We start from the raw sequence: 21,090 nt of genomic DNA, 5'->3' as shown, positions 1-21,090 counted from the left end.
AACTCTAGCTCGATCCATGGGTTGGGAAGATACCCTCAAGTAGGAAATGACAAACCACTCCAGTATCCCGTGGACAGAGGAGCCTGGTGGACTGTAGTACATGGGTCGTGAAGAGTCGGACACAAGTGTTCTTCAACGAGAAATTTACTCTATCAGAGGTAAGGAGATACTCAATTTTCAAAGACTGCAATAGCAGAATTACTAGTCGTGGTGTCACACGCTCAATATTTGATGCTACAAGCTGTGATGCCTGTGTCCAATAGCACCAGGAACAGCTCTTCCATTAAAAAAGTTCGGCATTTTCCTGAACTCAGACTTCACGGCTGATTCTCAATATGTAATGTCTTTTCCACTTAACTTCTCAGTTTGCTTACAAATAAAAACCCTAATTGATATACCAGAAAAGGAGACAGTTCAAGATAACAAATTAAATAATGAAAGCAACATCCCACAAAAATTATGATAGAATCAAAGCCCAGATGGAAAGGTTGGCCTTAAAGAAAGACAGACTTGTTATTGCTATACTTCTGATTCTCTGATTTGTTCACCTGGAGGATCATGGGAAGAAGCCTAGTCAATAGAGAAAATTCTATTTAATTTGTAAAACAGAAAATAAAGATATCTGCAGAGTTAAAAAGCAGAATGCTGGGTAAGAAAGAAAATGGCAAAAGTCTGGAAAGCTGTTATAAGAGACAAAAGAGACCAGAAAGTTAAAATGGTCCCTTGTCTACCAGCCCCTCCCCACCTTCACCAAAATTTATTTTTCAAAAGAATAAATCACTCATGTTTAGGGTCAGGACAGATCTGTTTAAGCTATGGACTAGAAGTCCAGGAGGCAAGTAAGAAGAATTATTGTTAAGAATCTATTTATACCTATATTGCTATTGCTGGACTATGGATTCCCTCCTCCAGGACAGGGACTATGGCTCACTAATAAACACAAGAAATATTGATAGGCTTAGTATATGGAAAAGAGAGAGAAAGAAATTTAAAACTTCACAATTTTTACTAAGGTAAGAATCATCTTTAAGTATGTCAAAATGAATAGAAATAATACTTGAATTCATTTTGTGTCACCAACTGGAAAACAAGATTTTTTTTTAATGCTATGTAAACAAAATTCACTGGCCATATTATCTGTCTTTGCTTGCAATTCCTGGGATCCTAAATATTATAAAATTATCATACAAGTAACTTTCACTTTTATACTTAAGAACTGGGAGACGCACAGTGTCACTGAAGCTAAGCCTCCTTATAATTCCGTGTTTCTTTTCATTCTTCAAGGATATTAATGGGGTGAGAGGAGAGGTAAGAATGGAAAAGGGCCCGGGGAATTGACATTTACAAAAATTCTTAGGTAATTTCTATGTACTTTAATAGCTTACCAACTAACTGTCTTGAGTCTCCTGGGTAACAATTATATTGTCTTCACAGAATTTCTCTTATATGAATTTCTTTTTTAAAAGAATTATTTTTAATGTTTTATTTTCTTTGGGTCATGCTGTGCAGCACATGTGATCTTAGGTCCTCGATCAGAGATCAAATTCACGCCTCTAGCACTGGAAGTACAGAGTCTTAACCACCGGACCACCAGAGAAGTCTTTTTTTTTTTTTTTTTTTACAGAAAAGTGCTTTCATTACAAGTAAATGTTTATTTTCTGAATTAAGTAATTATTTTGTTATAAACTTTTCTGCTATTTTAAGGGAAATTCACAGAATACAAAAAAGCATAAAGAATTTTTAAAAATCCATAATCCTCCCATCCCCAAAACAATCTTCATGCCACTTATTTAATTTTCCATGTATTATTTTATGTATTAGAACTCCCAGTACATTTAAATGGTGGTGACCGTCAATAACCTTGTTTGATTTTAACTGGCACATTTCTAATATTTCAAAATTATGTATAGCTTTGCTATAGGTTATTAGTTGATATCCTTTATTAATCTAAGCAATTACCTTATTAGTTTGCAAAAAATTATTTTTTTTCTGACTCAGGGGTAAATACACAATATTATTAATACATTGCTGACATTTATAATTACCTTCTGGCTTCTCTTCATCAACCTGTTAAAAGTAGTAAATGCTACAGACAAGTTTTTTCCTAAAGGTGAACCATTCTTGCATTCTTAGGAGAAATTCTACTAGACCATTATTATTTCAATTATTTTTTATTCATGAAATCAAAAGCTATGTTCATAACAAAGGTAGTTTTTTTATGCTGTCTTTGTCAAATATCATAACCAGATTTATTCTGATTTGGCTAACATGAAATAATGATGCCTTATCTTTTTTTACATTCTAAAATAATTTTCATTAGGAACCAGTAGCTCCTTAAAGGTTTAAGATAGAACTTGAACATAAAATCATCTGGTGCTTTTTGGGAAAGGAGAGGGATCTTCTAGTGTATTTACATTTTCCTGCAGTTGTCTTCCTACTTTTTTCTTTGGAAGATGGCTAATTTCCTTTCAAACGTAATGGTATAAGTGGTGTAAGTGTGTAGTCGCTCAGTCGTGTCCAACTCTTTGAGACCACATGGACTGTAATGCACCAGGCTCCTCAGTCCATTGGATTTTCCAGGTAAGAATACTGGAGTGGGTTGCCATTCCCTTCTCCAGGGGATCTTCCCGACACAGGGATGGAACATGGGTCTCCAGCGTTGCAGGCAGATTCTTTACCACCTGAGACCAGGGAAGCCCCGTGGTGGTATACACAGTATTAATTAAAACTTTTGAAATAGGTTTTCCTAACCATAATTATACATTATTTCCAATGTTGTTTATTTGTGCCTCTTCCTCTTACCCCAATCACATTTGCCAATGATTTACAATGATTTATCTCCCTCTTTTTCAAAATAAACTTTACCTTTCAAAGAGCAATTTTAAGCTCAAAGTTGAAAGTACAGAGGTTTCCTGTATAACCCCTGCCACTACACACACACACAACCTCCCCTTCCATCAATATCTCACATAAGAGTGGTACATTTGATGCAATGAACCTACATTGACACATCACTGTCACCCATAGTTTACATTAGGTGTCAGGTTTGGTGTTATACAGTCAATGCATTTAGATAAATGTATAGTTGACATATACTTATCCTAACAGTTTCATAAAGAACACTTTCACTGCCCAAAAGATTTTTTTTTGTATCCCTCTACCTTCTGGCAACATCTTTTCATTATTTACATAATCTTGCTTTTTCCAGAATGTCATACACTTGGGATCAAACAGTATGCAACTTTTTCAGACTGGTTTCTTTCACTTACCAATACTCATTTAAGGTTCCTTCATGTCTTTTCATGGCTTGATAGCTCACTTCGTTTTAGCAACGATATATTCCATTGCCTGGATGTGCCACAGTTTGTTCATCCATTCACCGACTGCAGAGTATCTCGGTTGCTTCCAAGTTTTAGCAATTATGAATACAGATGCTATGAATACCCATGTACAGGTTTTGGTGGGCACAAGTTTTCAACTCATTTGGCTAACTATTAAGATGCGTGACTGGATTATATGATAAGAAACTTCCAAACTGGAGGCAAGGTGGCTGGACCATTTTGCATTCCCAACAGCAATGAATGAGAATTCCTGCTTTTCCACATCCTCATCAGTACTTGGTGGTGTTTTCTGGATTTTGGTCACGCTAACCAAGGTGTGTGGTGGTAATTTTGACAATCCCATTTTAATGAGCAGTACCCTAATGATGATATGTGATGTTAAATATCTCTTCATATGCTTACTTGACGTCTGTATATCTTCTCTGATAAGCTAAGTATTAAGATTTTTGCCCACTTTAAAATTGGGTCTTTATCCTACTACTGAGTTCCAAGAATTCTTTATGTATTTCAGGTAACAGGTATCTAGGTCTTGTTTCTCATTCTCTTATTTCCCTTTACCCATTTCAAAGATGTTTATTTCTGTTCCCTAGTTCACTAATGCTGTTTCTATCTTAAATAACTATTCTACTCTCTGAGTTTATTTTATATACTTTTCTAACTTCCTGTTTCAAAGGTTCAGTTTGTTTTCTCCCTATTTATCTTTTTTAATAGATACTGACTATAAATTTCACTGTACCTCTTCAGCCACATTCCACATCTGACCTGCCATTATTTAGTTCTAACTTTTAATAATTTCAATTTTGGATTCTGAGTTTTTTGCAAGTGTGAAAATGGAAGCAACATATCAATTTTTCTTGGAATGTATTATAGCCCAGAATGTGACCAATTTGAAAATAATATACTCTGAAGGATACACAAAATACCAATACATATTTTAAACTCTAAGTTTATTTATTGACACCAGCCTAGAGAGACAGCACCCACAAAACAAGAATAAAGTTATTAAAATGAGTAAGTTGGATACTGTTAAACAATTCAAGATGGCTAAACAGCTGATGCAATAAGAAAAGCAAGTTAGTGAATTAAAGGTAAACCTGAAGAACTTTCACAGACCAAAGTAAAGAGACAAGTACAGAAGAAGCATTTTTTAAAAAGGTGGAAAAGAGATCCAGAAGTCTCAACATATAACCAACAGGAATTCTAGAAAGCAACAAGAGAATGGAGAAAAGGTAATATTAAACAAATAATAGCTAAGAATTTCCCAAACTAAAAACATGAGTCCTCAGACTTGAAGTGTGCAATTAGCTATATTTTCCAAACTTACTCCACAATTTCAAACTATTAAGAATTTTTCTTGAGGAAGGGGACACATGTATGCGTACATCCTATTCATGTTGATGTATGGCAGAGGCCATCACCATATTGTAAAGTAATTATCTTCCAATTAAAATTTAAAAAAAAAAATTTCTCATAGAGCACTAAAGAATGTATTACTCTCGAGGGAGGAAAAAAAAGTAAATATGGAGTAAACAGTGGGATGCCAAAAAAAAAAATTTAGCCAAAAAACAAAAAAAGTTAAATATACTAATAGTAAAAATGCTTAACATTAAATGAGAACTTCAAATATATCAACTTATCCAACTGAGAGAAGAGAGGAGGACAGAGAAGAAAATTATGCTACAGTTTTTGTCTTATGTAGGACATGAATATAAATAGTATACTGTTATAAACTTATAGTTAAGTATACATATACAAACTATAAAGGTGATCACTTAAAAAACTGAAATAAAATATATAACTCTGAAATTATTAGGGGGGAACAAAGGGAAAGGAAACTTGGTCAAGCCAAATAACCCAACAGAAAACATAATAAATATAAAGCACAAATCAAGGAAATCAGTAACTAAATCTAAACTTATTAGTAATTACAAAATAAAGTATAGCAGTGCTACCATCAGACAACATAGGATATAATGTGAAACATTATGTGAGACAAAAGGTATTGCACACTGATTTAAAAACACAAAAGATTTACAAGCACCCAGTAATATATCTCCAGAATATACAAAACAAAAACTGGAATTACAAGGAGAAACTGAAATGTTCACACATACTAGAAGTTTTCAGAAGTCACCTATTTCAATTCATACTCGTCACACTTAAGTATAGTATTTAATTGAAGAATGCTTTCAACAGTGTCAGCAATGCTGCAGGGCAAATTTGAGAATGCCTTTAGGATATACTGATAAAATAAGTCTAGTTCAGCAGAGGAGTATCAGATGTAAACAATGAAACCTACCTTTTTCCTAACAGAGGTGTCATAAAGTAAGTTTGAAAACAAACTTGACCAAAATTAAAAGTACCACTGATTTTTTTCAAAAAAGGTCAGATCCATACAAAAATAGGGGGGAAAAAAACCACCACACTAGTCAAGGAGCATTTTATTCTTCAAGCACCTGGGAAAGTTCTACAGTATGTGTCTAAGAACATAAGCCTTGGAGTCCAACAAATCTGAGTTTAAGTGCTAACTCCTTGTGTTACAAAACTCATACAAATATATCAAGCTCTAAGTCTTAGGTTCTACAACTATTAAGTGGGGATAATAATTTGTAGCTCCATAAAGCTATCACCAAGATAAAATGAAATAATGCCTGGCACAGAGGGCTCAATAATTAACAATTATTGTTGTTACTATTAAATTGTATCGGGGTGCAAGATGTGAGAAACTTCATAATATTCTTGGTATTAATTAACATCTGTTTTGCAAAGCGTTTTTGATTTTAAAGTCACACAGGAAATATTTTCCATTTATTTCTCATAATACTTGGATTCTCAGGTTGTAACAAAAACTGTATGCAATTTTAAAATCATTTAAAATTAGAACTGCTAATTTTAGACTGATAGAATAAATAACGGCTCTCATCCTATTACCAAGTGCTTCAAATTTCTAATCTAAGAAAGACAAAAAGATCAAGACGGCAGTATTACTATCATTCTCCAGTCCTTGTAATTTCTTGCCTTTAGAACCAGAAACATTTCCAGCGAGAAAATGCCCAATGGGATTTAGTCCTGCACTGAAACCAGAGAATCACTCCAAACAGCTGTTTTGCTGGTAAGGATACCCTGAGCAACTTCTTTATATTTACTGAAGAAATGTCATTATTGTGCCTACAGTAGATTTAAAAGTTTATGGGGAAGAAAGTTTTAAGTAATTAAAGGAAGATCTTATTCATGTGTTCTAAGGCTGTATCAAGTCCTTAAAAAACAAAAAAACACCTACTTTTAGTTCTCAGTACTCAAGGGGATGTATTATAGAAGATATTGAGGCAGAGTCACCACACCTCACCTCCAAAGTAAAAGAAGAAACAAGCCTGAGTTCCCTTAACACTAGGTTTATTGCAAAACTTACAGATGGGGAATATATCAAAGCAAATACTACTCATACATGGGAATATATCAAAGCAAATACTACTCATACACGAGTTTGGTAAGTATATAAATCAATCCCTTACTTGTGTCTCATAAATTCAGTTCAACAGGCTTTCCATAATTACTTCTAAGTATAAAGCTCACAATATAGTTCCTTACCTTTCCATTAGCTTCTCTTTATCCCAATTGAAGTGGCTAAGGAGTATTCTTGTGATAGTTGCTGGATTCTAAAGAAGGGGGGGAAAAAAGTCATTTTAAGGTAATAGCACTTACTGACATTTAGTGAATTTTTTAGGTTGAATTTACTCTTCTATAACACCCCACCCAAATTACCTTTCCTAAGGTATTTCTTTATTCCCCTAAGAAAATACAAAATTTTAAGATCAAGACTATTTACAAATAGTTTGTCACACTAATGTCACGCTTCTATGAGATTCTAAAGCAGAATTCACAATAAGCCAAGAAGAAATTAAATGAAAAACTACTGTATTAAATCAGGCACTAATAAAGTGAACTTTTTTGCAATTAGATTTAACAGACTGCCAGATCAACACATTGTAAATCAATAAAGTTTCTAATATCTTATGTACTGAATAGCTCTAATCAGTCCAAACCATTTTTAATTCAAAAGTCCCATACTTAATGAAAAAGACAAAATACCTGTACTATGAAATAATTTATAGAGCATCATCTGTAACCACCATTTCATTTCTCACAGGAAACCACAGAGTCCAAAGTTTAGTGCCCCATCATCATGCAGTGATGTCAAAGAGCCTCCCGCTTGCCATGAAACTAGTGAACAGAGTTTTACCTCAGTAAGATGATGGGGCCCAGGAGATGAAAGAAGCCCAACTTATTCAAAGACACTAAAGCTAGTTACAATGCCAAAAGTGAAACTCAAACCTGAGTCTGCTCATCTGTACTTAATGCATGATTTTATTATATCAAGTAACATTTCAAAAATGGTCTCTGCATATAAACCATGGTTAGACAGCAATGTCCCGGGCACAGTAAGTGTTTGGGCTTCCCTGGTGGCTCAGACGGCAAAGAATCCACCTGCAGTGCAGGAGACCTGGGTTTGATCCCTGGATCTGCAAGATGCCCTGGAGAAGGGAATGGCAACCCACTTCAGTATTCTTGCCTGGAGAATTCCATGAACAGAGGAGCATGGCGAGCTGCAGTCCATGGGGTCGCAAAGAGTTGGAGATGGCTCAATTAATAACACACATCTACTGATTTAGTTTAAAAGCAATCCTGTATAAAAATGTCATGAAAGAAATCCCTATCAATTATTCTTAGTAATATCATTTGTCACAAAAATTCATAGACATCCACATTGCTGCTGTTGTTTAGTTGCTAAGCTGTGTCCGACTCACCTTTGGCAAAAAAGCCAAAGATGCAGATATGGTAAGTCCCAACCCTCTGCTCCAAGCACATTTTGCTAATTCATCTAGGTATTCCTTACTTCTTAGACTCAGACTTAAGAATCTTCCTTCAACACACCATTTGAGAAAAACACTGTCAGTCTATAAGAATAGGTGAAAAGAAACCTATTAGCTCACCCTAAATTATAATATTTGTACAGAATACAGATATTATCACATATCCAGCTCTTTTACAATAGGATTGTGGGCTTCCCTTGTGACTCAGCTGGTAAAGAATCCACCTGCAATGCGGGAGGATCTGGGTTCAATCCCTGGGTTGGAAAGATCCCTTGGAGAAGGGAACAGCTACTCACTTCAGTATTCTAGCCTGGAGAATTCCATGGACCGTATAGTCCATGGCGTCACAAAGAGTCGGACACAACCGAGTGACTTTCATTTTTTCTTAATGGAAGCCACAATTCTGATTTCCATTAGAAAGGACTGAGCAACTTTCACTTGCCTGTAACTGAAATAGTAATTCAGTCATATTTAAAATAAGAGCAATAATCCCATCAATTGGGAAAATTTAGTAGTACTCATTGGGATTTTGCAACTATAACTTTGGGACATCCAAAACACTATACATTCTCTGCCACTGGGGAAAATTTTTCAGGAACTGTTAAGTCTCAACTTGCAAACAGAAATATGGGAGAGGTGGGGAAATGCCTTCTTTGACCTAATGTTGCTAAGTGCCTTTTCTGTGTTTGAGATCCCACATCATAAACTGGTCTCATCCAGAGTTTCCAAACCTGTTTTATTGATTCTTCAAAAATAACTATGGAATGTTCTGTTAAAAAACAGATTCCTAGGTTCCACCCCCAAATGTGCTTGTTGACAAAGGGATTCAGAACATTAGACCAGTGGTCCTCCAGGATGAAGAAAACATGGCAATCTTTCTGGTTTTGGCTGTTCAAAAATTTCTGTGTAGGTTTAAGTGTGTGTTTAGTAGTGTACAGAGGGACCTCCCTGGCAGTCCAGTGGTTAAGACTTCACCTTCCAGTGCTGGGGAAGCAAGTTCAATTCCTGGCTGGGGAGCTAAGATACCACAGGCCTCAGGGCCAACAAACCAAATTACACGGAGTTCCCTGGCTGTACAATGGTTAAGACTTCGCTTTCCAATGCAGTGGATGCAGGTTCCATCCTAAGATTCCACGTGCCTCTTGGCCAAAAAGCCAAAAAACAAAACAGAAGCAATTCTGTAACAAATTCAATAAAGACCTAAAAAAATAATAATACTTTATTGAGGTACATGCCAGAAAATTTTCCCCAGAAGGATACTACTGGAAAATTTGGCTAAACCACATCATAATGCCAAAATAGCTATATTCTACCAGTGATCTACACTTCAGGGAAGAGAATATTTCACAATACTAAATAAATATATTTGGATCACTATCTCAGTGCAGCTGGCTCAAGTCATTTATGTGCATTGAATATAAGGAAAGGTGATGGAAAAATAACGTTTATTGTACATCTACTATATTCCAAACCCTGTGTAAGAACTTCCCAGTTGGTGCCAGTGGTAAAGAATCTGCCGGCCAATGCAGGAGACATAAGAGATGTGGGTTCGATCCCTGGGTAGGGAAGAACCCCTGGAGAGGAAATGGCAACCCATTCCAGTATTCTTGCCTAGAAAATCTCAGGGACAGAGAAGCCTGGTGGGCTACAGTCCACAGGGTCAAAAACAGTCAGATATGACTTAAGAGACTGAGCACACATATACAACACAGTACTTTATATGCCCCATTTAATCCTCAAAGCTCTCTGTAAGGGAAACATTCCTACTTCCCATTTTAAATATGAGAGAACTAAGACTAGGCTCCAGGCGTATACAAAAACTATCCAATATCATACCTCTGCTGCTGCTAAGTCGCTTCAGTCATGTCCGACTCTGTGCAACCCCACAGCCGGCAGCCCACCAGGCTCCCTCGTCCCTGGGATTCTCCAGGCAAGAACACTGGAGTGGGTTGCCATTTCCTTCTCCAATGCATGAAAGGGAAAAGTGAAAGGGAAGTCGCTCAGTCGTGCCCGACTTTTTTCGACCCCATGGACTGCAGCCCACCAGACTCCTCCGTCCATGGGATTTTCCAGGCAAGAGTACTGGAGTGGGGTGCCATCGCCTTCTCCATCATACCTCTAATTAAGTACAATAGTTGGAAATTCTAGCCTAGGACAATCTGGATCTAATATTCCTTCATTTATTCTATGTGGGAGAATGCAAAGGACTATTAAAAATATTACTTACATATGTTTAAATATCTTTTATATCCTCCAAAACAGGGTAATTCAAGGCAGGATGAGGAGGGGGTGACAGAAAGCTATAAGGCACAAGGGCATTTGAGGGACTGAAAAATGTGATGGTTGGTAATGATGAGGGAAAATCTTTATCAAAACTCAAACTATACACTTAAAAATGGGTACCTTTAGTCAAATAAAAGTTACACATTAATCATGGTTATTTTTATTTAAAAACAGAGCAATCTGACTTTTGGTCCTGGCATCTCCCTCCCACCAATTACAACTAAAAACTCTGCACAAAATACAACCAACAAGAGTCCTCTGACAAATAACAGCAGGTAGATTGGGGAGAACAGGGAAGAACAACAAATAAGATGGTAATGAGTATCCTGTTTGTTTTATCTCCTTTATTTCCTGCTTGGACACAAGGGTGGGCCAAATAGGCAAAACTGTGTAATAGGCATGCTCGGTAAAAACTGAGCCAAGCGCACCTTCTTGGTCAGAGTACTAGGGCAAATGCCCCTGAAGAAGTCAGAGAGAATACTTTTCATTTTCCTTTATTTATTTCTCCCAGCCTTGGCCTGAGACCAGTCCCAGCCATGAAAATACATTACTGCAGACCACAGAAAACTACCAGGGAAAACCCACTGCTCTGAACAGAGGAACAAGGAAGAACTGTTGTGAAAAGTGTGCGAGAATCCTTATTATTTTCTTTTTATCTCTTGCCACTTCACCTCAAGGCATGACAGGCAGAAAACCGAAACTGAGAGAACTCCATACATTCAGCTAGAGGAATAAAGAAAAGGTCCCCTGGGAGACAGAGGAAATCACTGTAAGGAGAGAGATGCAGAAGCAGATTCCTAATTCTATGATGAACCAACTTCTATGATGAACCAAGTCCTAGGCTCAAATGCAAGCAATACATGTGTGGAACAGCCAAAGAAGAATAGGAAGTTTTCAGAACAGAACTATGATATAAACCACTGCCCAAATCCTAGATCAACCTAGTGGGAATGGGAGGGGCAAAGTGAACATAGCAAAGATTTAGAAAACTGAACAGCTAATGGAATCAACCTGTACATAAGGTGAGAAAGAACTCTGGGTAGAACCTAACTGGGTTGACTTGTTTACTAAAACAAATAAAAGATCCTTAGCATTTTTGAATTGGAAAAGGAAATGGCAACCCACTCCAGTGTTCTTGCCTGGAGAATCCCAGGAATGGGGGAATCTGGTGGGCTTCCGTCTACGGGGTCGCACAGAGTTGGATACAACTGAAGCGACTTAGCAGCAGCAGCAGCATTTTTGAAACGATTTTAAGAAGACACAGAATCTCACATGCAGGAGAGAATACAGAACTACAGAAACAAATTAAGAATAACAAAAATCTGATCAACTATCAAGGGAGAAGACAATTACTTGAGTCTGACCCCAAGATGACCCAGATATTAGAATTATCAAAGACTTTTGAAGCAGCTGTTAAAAATATGACGCATTAGGTAAGGGTGAACACCTTAAAGTGAATGAAAGAAATTCTTAGGACAGAAGCTCAAATTATTAAAAAAAAAAAAAAAAGAAAGAAAGAAAGAAAGAAGAAGAACCAAATGGAAAATTTTAGGACTAAAAAACTCTAAGATCACTGGATGGGCTCAAGAGCACAGAGGAGATGAGAGAGCAGTCAGTGAACTCAAAGATATGTCAATAACAAGAGTGAGTGAGTGAGTGAGTGTGTGTATGGGTGTGTATGAAGTCTTGGGGCCCTGTGGGATAATATCAAAAGCTACCAGCCTAAAATTCTATATTCAATGAAAAGTATAGTTCAGGATTGAAGCAAAGGATATTCTCAGACAGAAGAAAACCAAGAGAACTCACTGCCAGCAGACCTGCTCTAAAGGAACTGCTAAAGAAGTTCTCCAAATAGAAAGGGAATGGTAGCAGAGGGTAACCTAGAATTTCAGCAAAGAAGGAAGAGCAACAGAAATGGTAAATGAGTAAATATCATAGTCTATTTTTCTCCTCTTATGTTTCTGAAAATATGCAGTACTGCTGAAACCAAAATTTATAACATGTTATGGTGAGGGGAAAGGTTAAATGTATACCGATGTAACATGTATGACAACTACAATACAAAAGGACAAATACAAACATTATCTATATAGCTATAAGGTTTCTATGTTTCACTTGAAGTGGGAAAATATTAACTCTAAGTAGACTGTGAAGTGAAATATTTGTATATAACGCCTAGAGGAACAACTTAAAAAGAGAGAGATAAAAGCACCAATACATATATAAAGTCGAATATTTTTAAAATTTCAATCCAAAAGAAAGCAGAAAAGGAGGACAAAAGAGAAAAATAATTTAAACCACCAAATTCAACCACATCAATAATTACATTAAATGTTAAAAATGGGGAAAAAACAAAAACAAAAAAACAACACTTAAAAGACAGAGAGAGAGAGAGAGTGAAGTCGCTCAGTCGTGTCCAACTCTTTGCAACCCCATGGGCTGTAGGAGTCTACTATGCTCCTCTGTCCATGGGATTCTCCAGGCAAGAGTTCTGGAGTGGGTTGCCATTTCCTTCTCCAGAGAATCTTCCTGACCCAGGGATTGAACCCAGGCCTCCTGCATTGTAGGCAGACACTTTACCAGCAATCCACAAAAGACAGAGATAACTACACAAATACCAAATTATTATGTTATATACCTGAAACTGATGTCGTATGTCAATTATGCTTTAATTAAAAAAAGAAATCTTTGTGCTGCTAAATGAAAATAAAAGAGACAGAAAGTTTAATTTTTTTTAAGGCAAAACTATATATTGTTTATATAACAACCCATTTTCCAATATAATGATATACAGAGACTAAAAATAAAAATTTTTTAAAAAGATGTATTATGCAAAACACAAATCAAGCACAAGCTGCAGCAGCTGTTTTTCTCAGACAAAGTAAACTTCAAAACAAGAAAGTTTACCAGTGATAAAGAGAAATCTCAGTGGAAAGGTCAAGTTACCAAGAAAACATGCACCTAACAATAAAGTCCCAAAATAAATGAGGCAAAAACTGACAGAAATGAAAGCAAAACAGACAAATCCACCCAATTATACTTAGAGATTTCAAAACTCCTCTCTCAGTAATCCACTGAACAGACGATTCAGAAAATAAACCATCTTCTATTAAGTAATCCAAGGGTCAACAAGGAAGTCTTGAAGAAAATTAGAAAACATCTTGAACTGAGGACTATGAAAATACAAAACATCAAAATTTGTGAAATGTAGCTAATGCTGTTTAGGAAGAAATTCATTGTGTTAAATGCTTACATTAGAAATGAAGAAAGATAAAAATTTTTTTTTAAAGCACAAACTACACCTCACACAAGCAGAAGAATTAATAAAAAGAAGTCAATAAAACTGAAGACAGAAAAACAAGAGAAAATAAATGAAACCAAAAGCTGTAGTAAACATGAACGGAATGCAAGCAAGGGCTAAACAAGGGACTGCTCTGCTGGTCCAGTGGCTAAGACTCTGCACTCCTAATGCAGGGGACCCAGGTCCAATCCCTGATGAGGGAACTAGATCCCACATGCAACAACTACGAGTTCATTCACATGCCGCAACTAGAAAATCCTGCATGCTGCAACTAAGACCCAGCACAGCCAAAAATACAGCCCACCAGGAAAAGTTTCAGTTTCTTATAAAGCTAAACATAATATTTAACCCCAAAATCTGACTATTGGGAATTTACCCAAGTGAAACAAAAACGTATGTTCACCCAAAATCCTGTATGAAGATGTCTGTGTGTGTGTGTGACAGTCGCTCAGTCGTGTCCAACCCTATGCGACCCACAGTCTACAGCCTGCGAGGCCCCTCTGTCCACAGGATTTTCCAGGCAAGTATTGGAGTGGGTTGCCATTTCCTCTCCAGATTTATATATATACATACAAACACACACACACACACACACACACGTATATAATAGCTTTATTCATACCTGGTAAAAACTGAGAACACTCTAAACGTTTTACAACTAGGGAATGTATAAACAAATGGTGGTACATCCACTGGATGGAATACTACTCATCAACAAAGAACTATTGTTACAACAGTACAGATGAATCTCAAATGCAAATTCTAAGTGAAAGGAGCTATACTCAAATGGCTAAACATTATTGCAAGATTCCATTTTTATGACAAGGTAGAAAAGGCAAAATACAGAGATGGTATACAAATCTTCTAGTTGCCAGCGGTTGGGGGGTGGTATGATTTGGACAAACAGGATATAAGAATGGAGCCTTTTAGAGGGTAATAATGGAACTGTTCTATAAGCTGGCTGAGATGGAATTTATATTCTCTAGGCATTTGTCAAAACTCATGGAATTATATATCTAAAAGTGACTATGCCAAAGCCTTTAACTGCGTGGATTACAACAAACTGGAAATTTCTTTAAGAGATGGGAATACCAGACCACTCTACTTGCCTCCTGAAAAATCTGTATGCAGCTCAAGAAGCAAGAATTAGAACCGGACATGGGACAATGGACTGGTTCCAAACTGAGAAAGGAGTACGTCAAGGATGTACATTGTCTTATATCAATAACCTCAGATATCCAGATGATACCACCCTTATGGCAGAAAGCTAAGAGAAACTAAGAGCCTCTTGCTGAAAGTGAAAGATGAGAGTGAAAAAGCTGGCTTAAAACTCAACATTCAAAAAAACTAAGACCATGGCATCTGGTCCCATCATTTTCTGGCAAATTGATGGGAAACAATGCAAACAGTGAGACTTTATTTTCTTGGGCTCCAAAATCACTGCAGATGGTGACTGCAGCCATGAAATTAAAAGAAGCTTGCTCCTTGGAAAAGTTATGACCAACCTGGACAGCATATTAAAAAGCAGAGACATTACTTTACCAACAAATGTCCCTCTAGTCAAAGCTATGGTTTTTCTGGTAGTCATGTACAGATGTGAGAGTTGGACCATAAAGAAAGCTGAGTGCCTAAGAATTGATGCTTTTGAACTGTGGTGTTGGAGAAGACTCTTGAGAGTCCTTTGGACTTCAAGGAGAACAAATCAGTCAATCCTAAAGGAAATCAGTCCTGAATATTCATTGGAAGGACTGAAGCTAAACCTCCAATACTTTGGCCACCTGTTGTGAAGAACTGACTCATTGGAAAAGACCCTGATGCTGGGAAAGATTGAGGGCAGGAGAAGGGAATGACAGAGGATGAGACAGCTGGATGGCATCACCAACTTGATGGTGATGGACAGGGAAGCCAGGACTGCTACAATCCATGGGGTCCCAAAGAGTTGGACAGGACTGAGAGACTGAACTGAAAAGTATAAATTTAGTGTATGCAAATTCAAATATAAATTTAAAATATAAATAAATTATAAAAGTAATTAACTTGTACTAGAGTACCCATAATGGAATTCTATTAAAAGTGCAATGATACCTTACAACCCATCAATCACACTCCTGGGTATTTTTATACCCACTAATTCAAAAACATACATGCACTGCAATGGTCACAGTAGCAGTGTGTGAAACTGGCAAGATATGGAAGCAACCTAAGCATCCATCAACAGAAGAATGGATGCAGATGTGGTGTATATACATGCAATGGAATATTACTCAGGCACAAAAGGAATGAATTTTTGACACTTGCAGCAACGTGGATAGACTTGGTGGTCACTCAGTTCAGTTCACTCCCTCAGTCGTGTCCAACTCTTTGCGACCCCATGGACTGCAGCACACCAGGCCTCCCTGTCCCTCACCAACTCCCGGAGTTTACCCAAGCTCATGTCCATTGAGTCAATGATGCCACCCAACCATCTCATCCTCTGTCGTCCCCCTCTCCTCCTGCCTTCAATCTTTCTCAGCATCAGGGACTTTTCAAATGAGTCAGCTCTTCGCATCAGGTGGCCAAAGTATTAGAGTTCCAGCTTCAACATCAGTCCTTCCAATGAATACTCAGGACTGATCTCTTTTAGGGTGAACTGGTTGGACCTCCTTGCTGTCCAAGGGACTCTCAAGAGTCTTCTCCAACACCACAGTTCAAAAGCACCAATTTTTATTGGTGTTTCTTAAAAAAAAAATAAGAAGATACAAACAAGCCAAACAAAATCAGTTAATGAGCAAAATCACCATAATTAGAAAATTAATACTTGCAGCAATATACTTAACCTTTAGGACAATAAGGCAATCCAAAATTTCACATGATCTCTAGTTACAAGCTCTAAAACAATGGTTTCCCCATTCTGGCTACATATTAGGATCTCCTCTGGAAATGTAAAAATATCAATACATGACTTGAGCACCAGCAATGTGGTTTCAACTGTCTTGAATGGGAAATGGACACGTGTACTTTTCATCCAACTATAATATAACCTGCAGTTCCCCCAGACAAGAGTAGTATGCAGCCAGAATTAGGGATTAATACCCTGAACAATTTCCCACTATGAGGGCTCTGAAGTGTATGAACTTATGAACACTGTGTCCCATATGAACACAGTGGCTTAGTGTTTCAGTAATTTGAAGAAAATTACATTCTACAGTTATAGCAGTAGCGCTTGCTTTAAAAGTATGTCCAAAGTTCCATTTCTGGATCTTTAAAAAGTGGGTCTCATATGACAACTGTCCCAGCTGACTTTATGCACTATCATCCTCTATTCTTTGATCAAATGGTCCTCAACTATGGTAGTCCATTAGAATATGAAGCACTTTAAAAAACTGATGTGCAAGCCACATCCAAGGCTAAATACATCAGAAGCAAAGTAAGGGAGGAGAGGTGGAGGAGGGGACTGGGTGCAAAAGGGAAAAATCTTGGCATTACCATTTACTGAAAGCTTCCTGGCATTCCAACATGCAGCCAAGGTGGAGAACCACAGTTCTAGATGTATGCATACATGCAGACATGCCCACACTCTAGAGTATGACAGAATCTCCTGGCAGATCAACCAAGCTATTGAATGCCATTCCTAGGATTAGTACTATGGAGAAGCAACTATTTTTGAAAAGTCTCAATAGATAATCCTTATTTTAGGGGAAAGCTAAATATTAGATGAAAGGGTTTTATAATATAAAACAGCAGTCTAAGATGAAACAACAAAAAAATTAAAAAAAATAATAACCCAATTATCATACACAGAAAAGACCCCACAAAGGCTAGCTTTCTCTCAAAATTTGATCTAAAATAGAACAGGTTGTAGATTCCATTTCAAAACTCAGTCTGACAATTTTCCTACACGAGAATGGGCTCATGCTTCTATGTTTCTATTCACCTTAATCTGACCTCCTTAAGAGGGCTTCCCGGGTGGCTCAAACGGTGAAGTGTCTGCCTGCGATGCAGTAGACCTGGGTTCGATCCCTGGGTCGGGAAGATCCCCTGGAGAAAGAAATGGCAACCCATTCCAGTACTCTTGACTGAAAAATCCCATGGACTGAGGAGCCTGGTAGGCTACAGTCCATGAGGTAGCAAAGAGTCAGATGTCCTTAAGACAGCTACTGCCAATTTAAATTTTTACAAGCTATTAATGTGCCTTTTAAAGCAATATAGGAACCCAAAAGCCATAAAGTACAAAAACTTCTTTATAGAAATATTTGCAACACCTACAATAAAAGGTAAATAAACACGTATGTCCATAAAAGACAAATAATCCAACAAAAATAGGCAGTTTATGAATTCAAAGAATATAACTGGCCCAAAAGGAAATATTTGATCTCCTTAATACAGGTACTGCTGCTGCTGCTGCTGCTGCTAAGTCGCTTCAGTCGTGTCCAACTCTGTGCGACCCCACAGATGGCAGCCCACCAGGCTCCCCCGTCCCTGGGATTCTCCAGGCAAGAACACTGGAGTGGGTTGCCATTTCCTTCTCCAATGCATGAAAGTGGAAAGTGAAAGTGAAGTCGCTCAGTCGTGTCCAACTCTGCGATCCCATAGACTGCAGCCCACCAGGCTCCTCCGTCCATGGGATTTTCCAGGCAAGAGTAGTGGAGTGGGGTGCCATCGCCTTCTCCGTAATATAGGTACAGGCTGTTTTTAATTTAGCACAATGGCCAAGATCTTAAAAAAAAAATTATAATATTTGGAAACAAAGATGTGGGGAAACGGCCCACAACATGTTAGTGAGATGACAACTCTCTTAAAACCTCTGTAACAACAGTTTAGCAGAACTGATCAAAACTTAAAATGCATCTAGAAATTTTACTTTTAGGAACCTACCCAAAAGAAATCTTCAAGTGTAAAAGGGTAAGAATAAGAAAGTAGACATGCACGTTATTTGTAACAGCAATAAAGCAAAGATAACCTACATTCTCCCAAAAGACTGCCTATAAATTATGCTATATCCATACTTAAAATATTATGCAGCAATTTAAAAAACAAAATAGACCTGTGAACACTATAATGGAAGGATATTACTGAGATACCACTGACTGAAAAAAGCAAGTTTCTGAGCAATGCACAATATTCCATTTTTGTGGGGTTGTTTTTTTTTTTAAGTAAATTTCTATGACATACTGAATGTGCAATTTTAAAAGTTTAGAAAACTATCCCTAAGAATTATATCCCCAGGGACTGGTTTAGGAATAGGGTGATAACATGTCCCTTAATTTACAGAACCAATCCAAATTTTTTGGCCAACCCAGTACTTCAAAAATGCGTCCCACAAAATCATAATCACCCAAGAATTAGTTAGGAATGCAGAATCCTAAATCCCAATCCACATTGTATGCACATTAAAATTTGAGAAGCACTGGTACAAACTATGTAAGGAAGCAACATTCTGAGCTGGTCACACTAACTGTAAAAAGTTTCATTTCCAAATTCTCAGATTTAATTAAATACCTGATTTCCTTCTAAGAAATTATCATGTATAATTCAGGTATAAACATCTTCCCTTTAAAAGTATGTAAGAATGCTGAGAACTTTATACCAAGAGTCAATAAAAGACTGCAATACAATTAACAGTTAATGACATACAATAAATACATACAATAAATTCTCTAGGTATCAAAAGCTCACACTGTACGATATACAAAATTAAAGAGTAGGATCCTGTCACCAAGACACTCTTGACTTTCATCAATCAGGGTTAGGTGCCAGAAGAGAAAGCACTAGGTATTTTGAGGAAAGGGAGAGTTAATAAGAGCAACTGGGTACTTAATAGTTGCAAGGACTGGAAGAATGGGGCTGTAAGGCTATGACCGTCTCCAAGAATGACACCAGAACACGAGACAACTGAAGCACAAGGGACTCTCTGCCCTTAAGCCAGCAACGTGCATGTGTGTGCTCAGTTGCTTCACTGCTGTCTGACTCTTTGGGACCCTACAGACTGTAGCCCACCAGGCTCCTGAGTCCACAAGATTCTCCAAGCAAGGATACTGGAATGGCTTGCCATGTCCTTCTCCAAGGGATCTTCCAAACCCAGGGATTGAAGCTGGGTTTCCAGCATTGCAGGCAGATTCTTTATTGACTGAGCTACCAATAGAGCTACTAAATTCAAGAATGGCAGCTAACTGTGATCCAAGGGATCAAAGAGTCACCACAACAACTGCCTCCAGATAACCATGAAACAAGGGGATGCACACAAGAGCCTCCCTACCGCCTCTGCTACAAATGCCTCTTGATAACATAGAAAGGTGAAGAATGGATAATGCGATGCTGCATTTCTGCTACTGCAGAAAAATATCAAATTTTCACAACCCAGAAAAAAGCAGCAGGGAGGAATGGGGGGCAGAAAAGGGAAGAAAGATGAACTTCCTTCACACCTCTCAAATATGTATCTATTAAATAACTGGCAGCAACTATTTCACATCTAAAAAACCCTAAATGCAAAACAGTCTTAGAAATAAAGTTTTTGGCTTTCTACTCCATCCTCCTAATTACGGAGATTAGGAGGATGAGGAAGACCATTACAGAATTCTCAGATGGCTTAAACACTATATAAATAGGAAAAAAATTTACAACACTAATCCTCAAAGTTTCCAATTTTGAATATTTACTTCTAAGCAACTATCAGGAGAAGGAAGGTAAAAAAAAAGGCGGGGGGTGTGCAGGAATGTTGAGGGTAATGTTCTTGAGATACTTTTCCACTGAAGTGCTTCCTGGAGATTATTTCAGTAAGAAGTTCATACTCTACTCACTACCCTTTGATATTATTTTTAAAAAATTTAACACTAACAAGTTTTGACTAACTATTTTAATTCTGTAGATCCATGATACTTTACTTGAAAGTTTTCTGAGGTAAGCCTCTGAACTATAAACTTAATCTTGATGTACCAAAAGTTGTTACTGAATGCACCCAGCCAACCACCCATCAATAACATTTCAAATTTGAAATTTGCTCTTCTTCACTTGCCCTTGTATAGGCATTTTATGAAGGGAATTACTTCTACGTCATCTCAAATTTGAAGAGTCAAAGATTTCACCTCTAGAGAATGTCAAGAGTTTAGTCAGAATAAGACAAATGTTTCTATAAATGGAAGGATACTAAACTGTGTATAATCACTTAAATTTTTCTGTAAAAATCCAAATGCAAACCAAACGGGTTGGGTGGAAGGGATATTATTTACATGAACAGTAGAAACAATATGTAAAACTTCTTTTTTACAACAGAAAAACCAATTCATGACTTTAAATAGCACTATCTAGTTTCACATGT

The 21,090-nt window shown here is 37.3% G+C and overlaps 1 protein-coding gene across 3 annotated transcripts in view; it reads right to left on the bottom strand.

Annotated features, from left to right (window-relative positions):
* Positions 1-21,090, bottom strand: part of ARIH1 (ariadne RBR E3 ubiquitin protein ligase 1) — a 107,217-nt gene that overhangs the window by 52,517 nt on the left and 33,610 nt on the right. For all 3 annotated transcript variants that reach the window (XM_027553149.1, XM_027553148.1, XM_027553150.1), the window contains one exon: positions 6,930-6,997. In XM_027553149.1, the coding sequence (XP_027408950.1) occupies positions 6,930-6,997 (68 nt within the window). The remainder of the gene's footprint in view (positions 1-6,929; positions 6,998-21,090) is intronic.

This window comes from Bos indicus x Bos taurus, chromosome 10 (genome assembly GCF_003369695.1).
Source record: "Bos indicus x Bos taurus breed Angus x Brahman F1 hybrid chromosome 10, Bos_hybrid_MaternalHap_v2.0, whole genome shotgun sequence".
NCBI lineage: Eukaryota > Metazoa > Chordata > Mammalia > Artiodactyla > Bovidae > Bos > Bos indicus x Bos taurus.
Note: the sequence above shows the minus strand (reverse complement) of the source record. Positions and strands in the feature narration are given on the sequence as shown.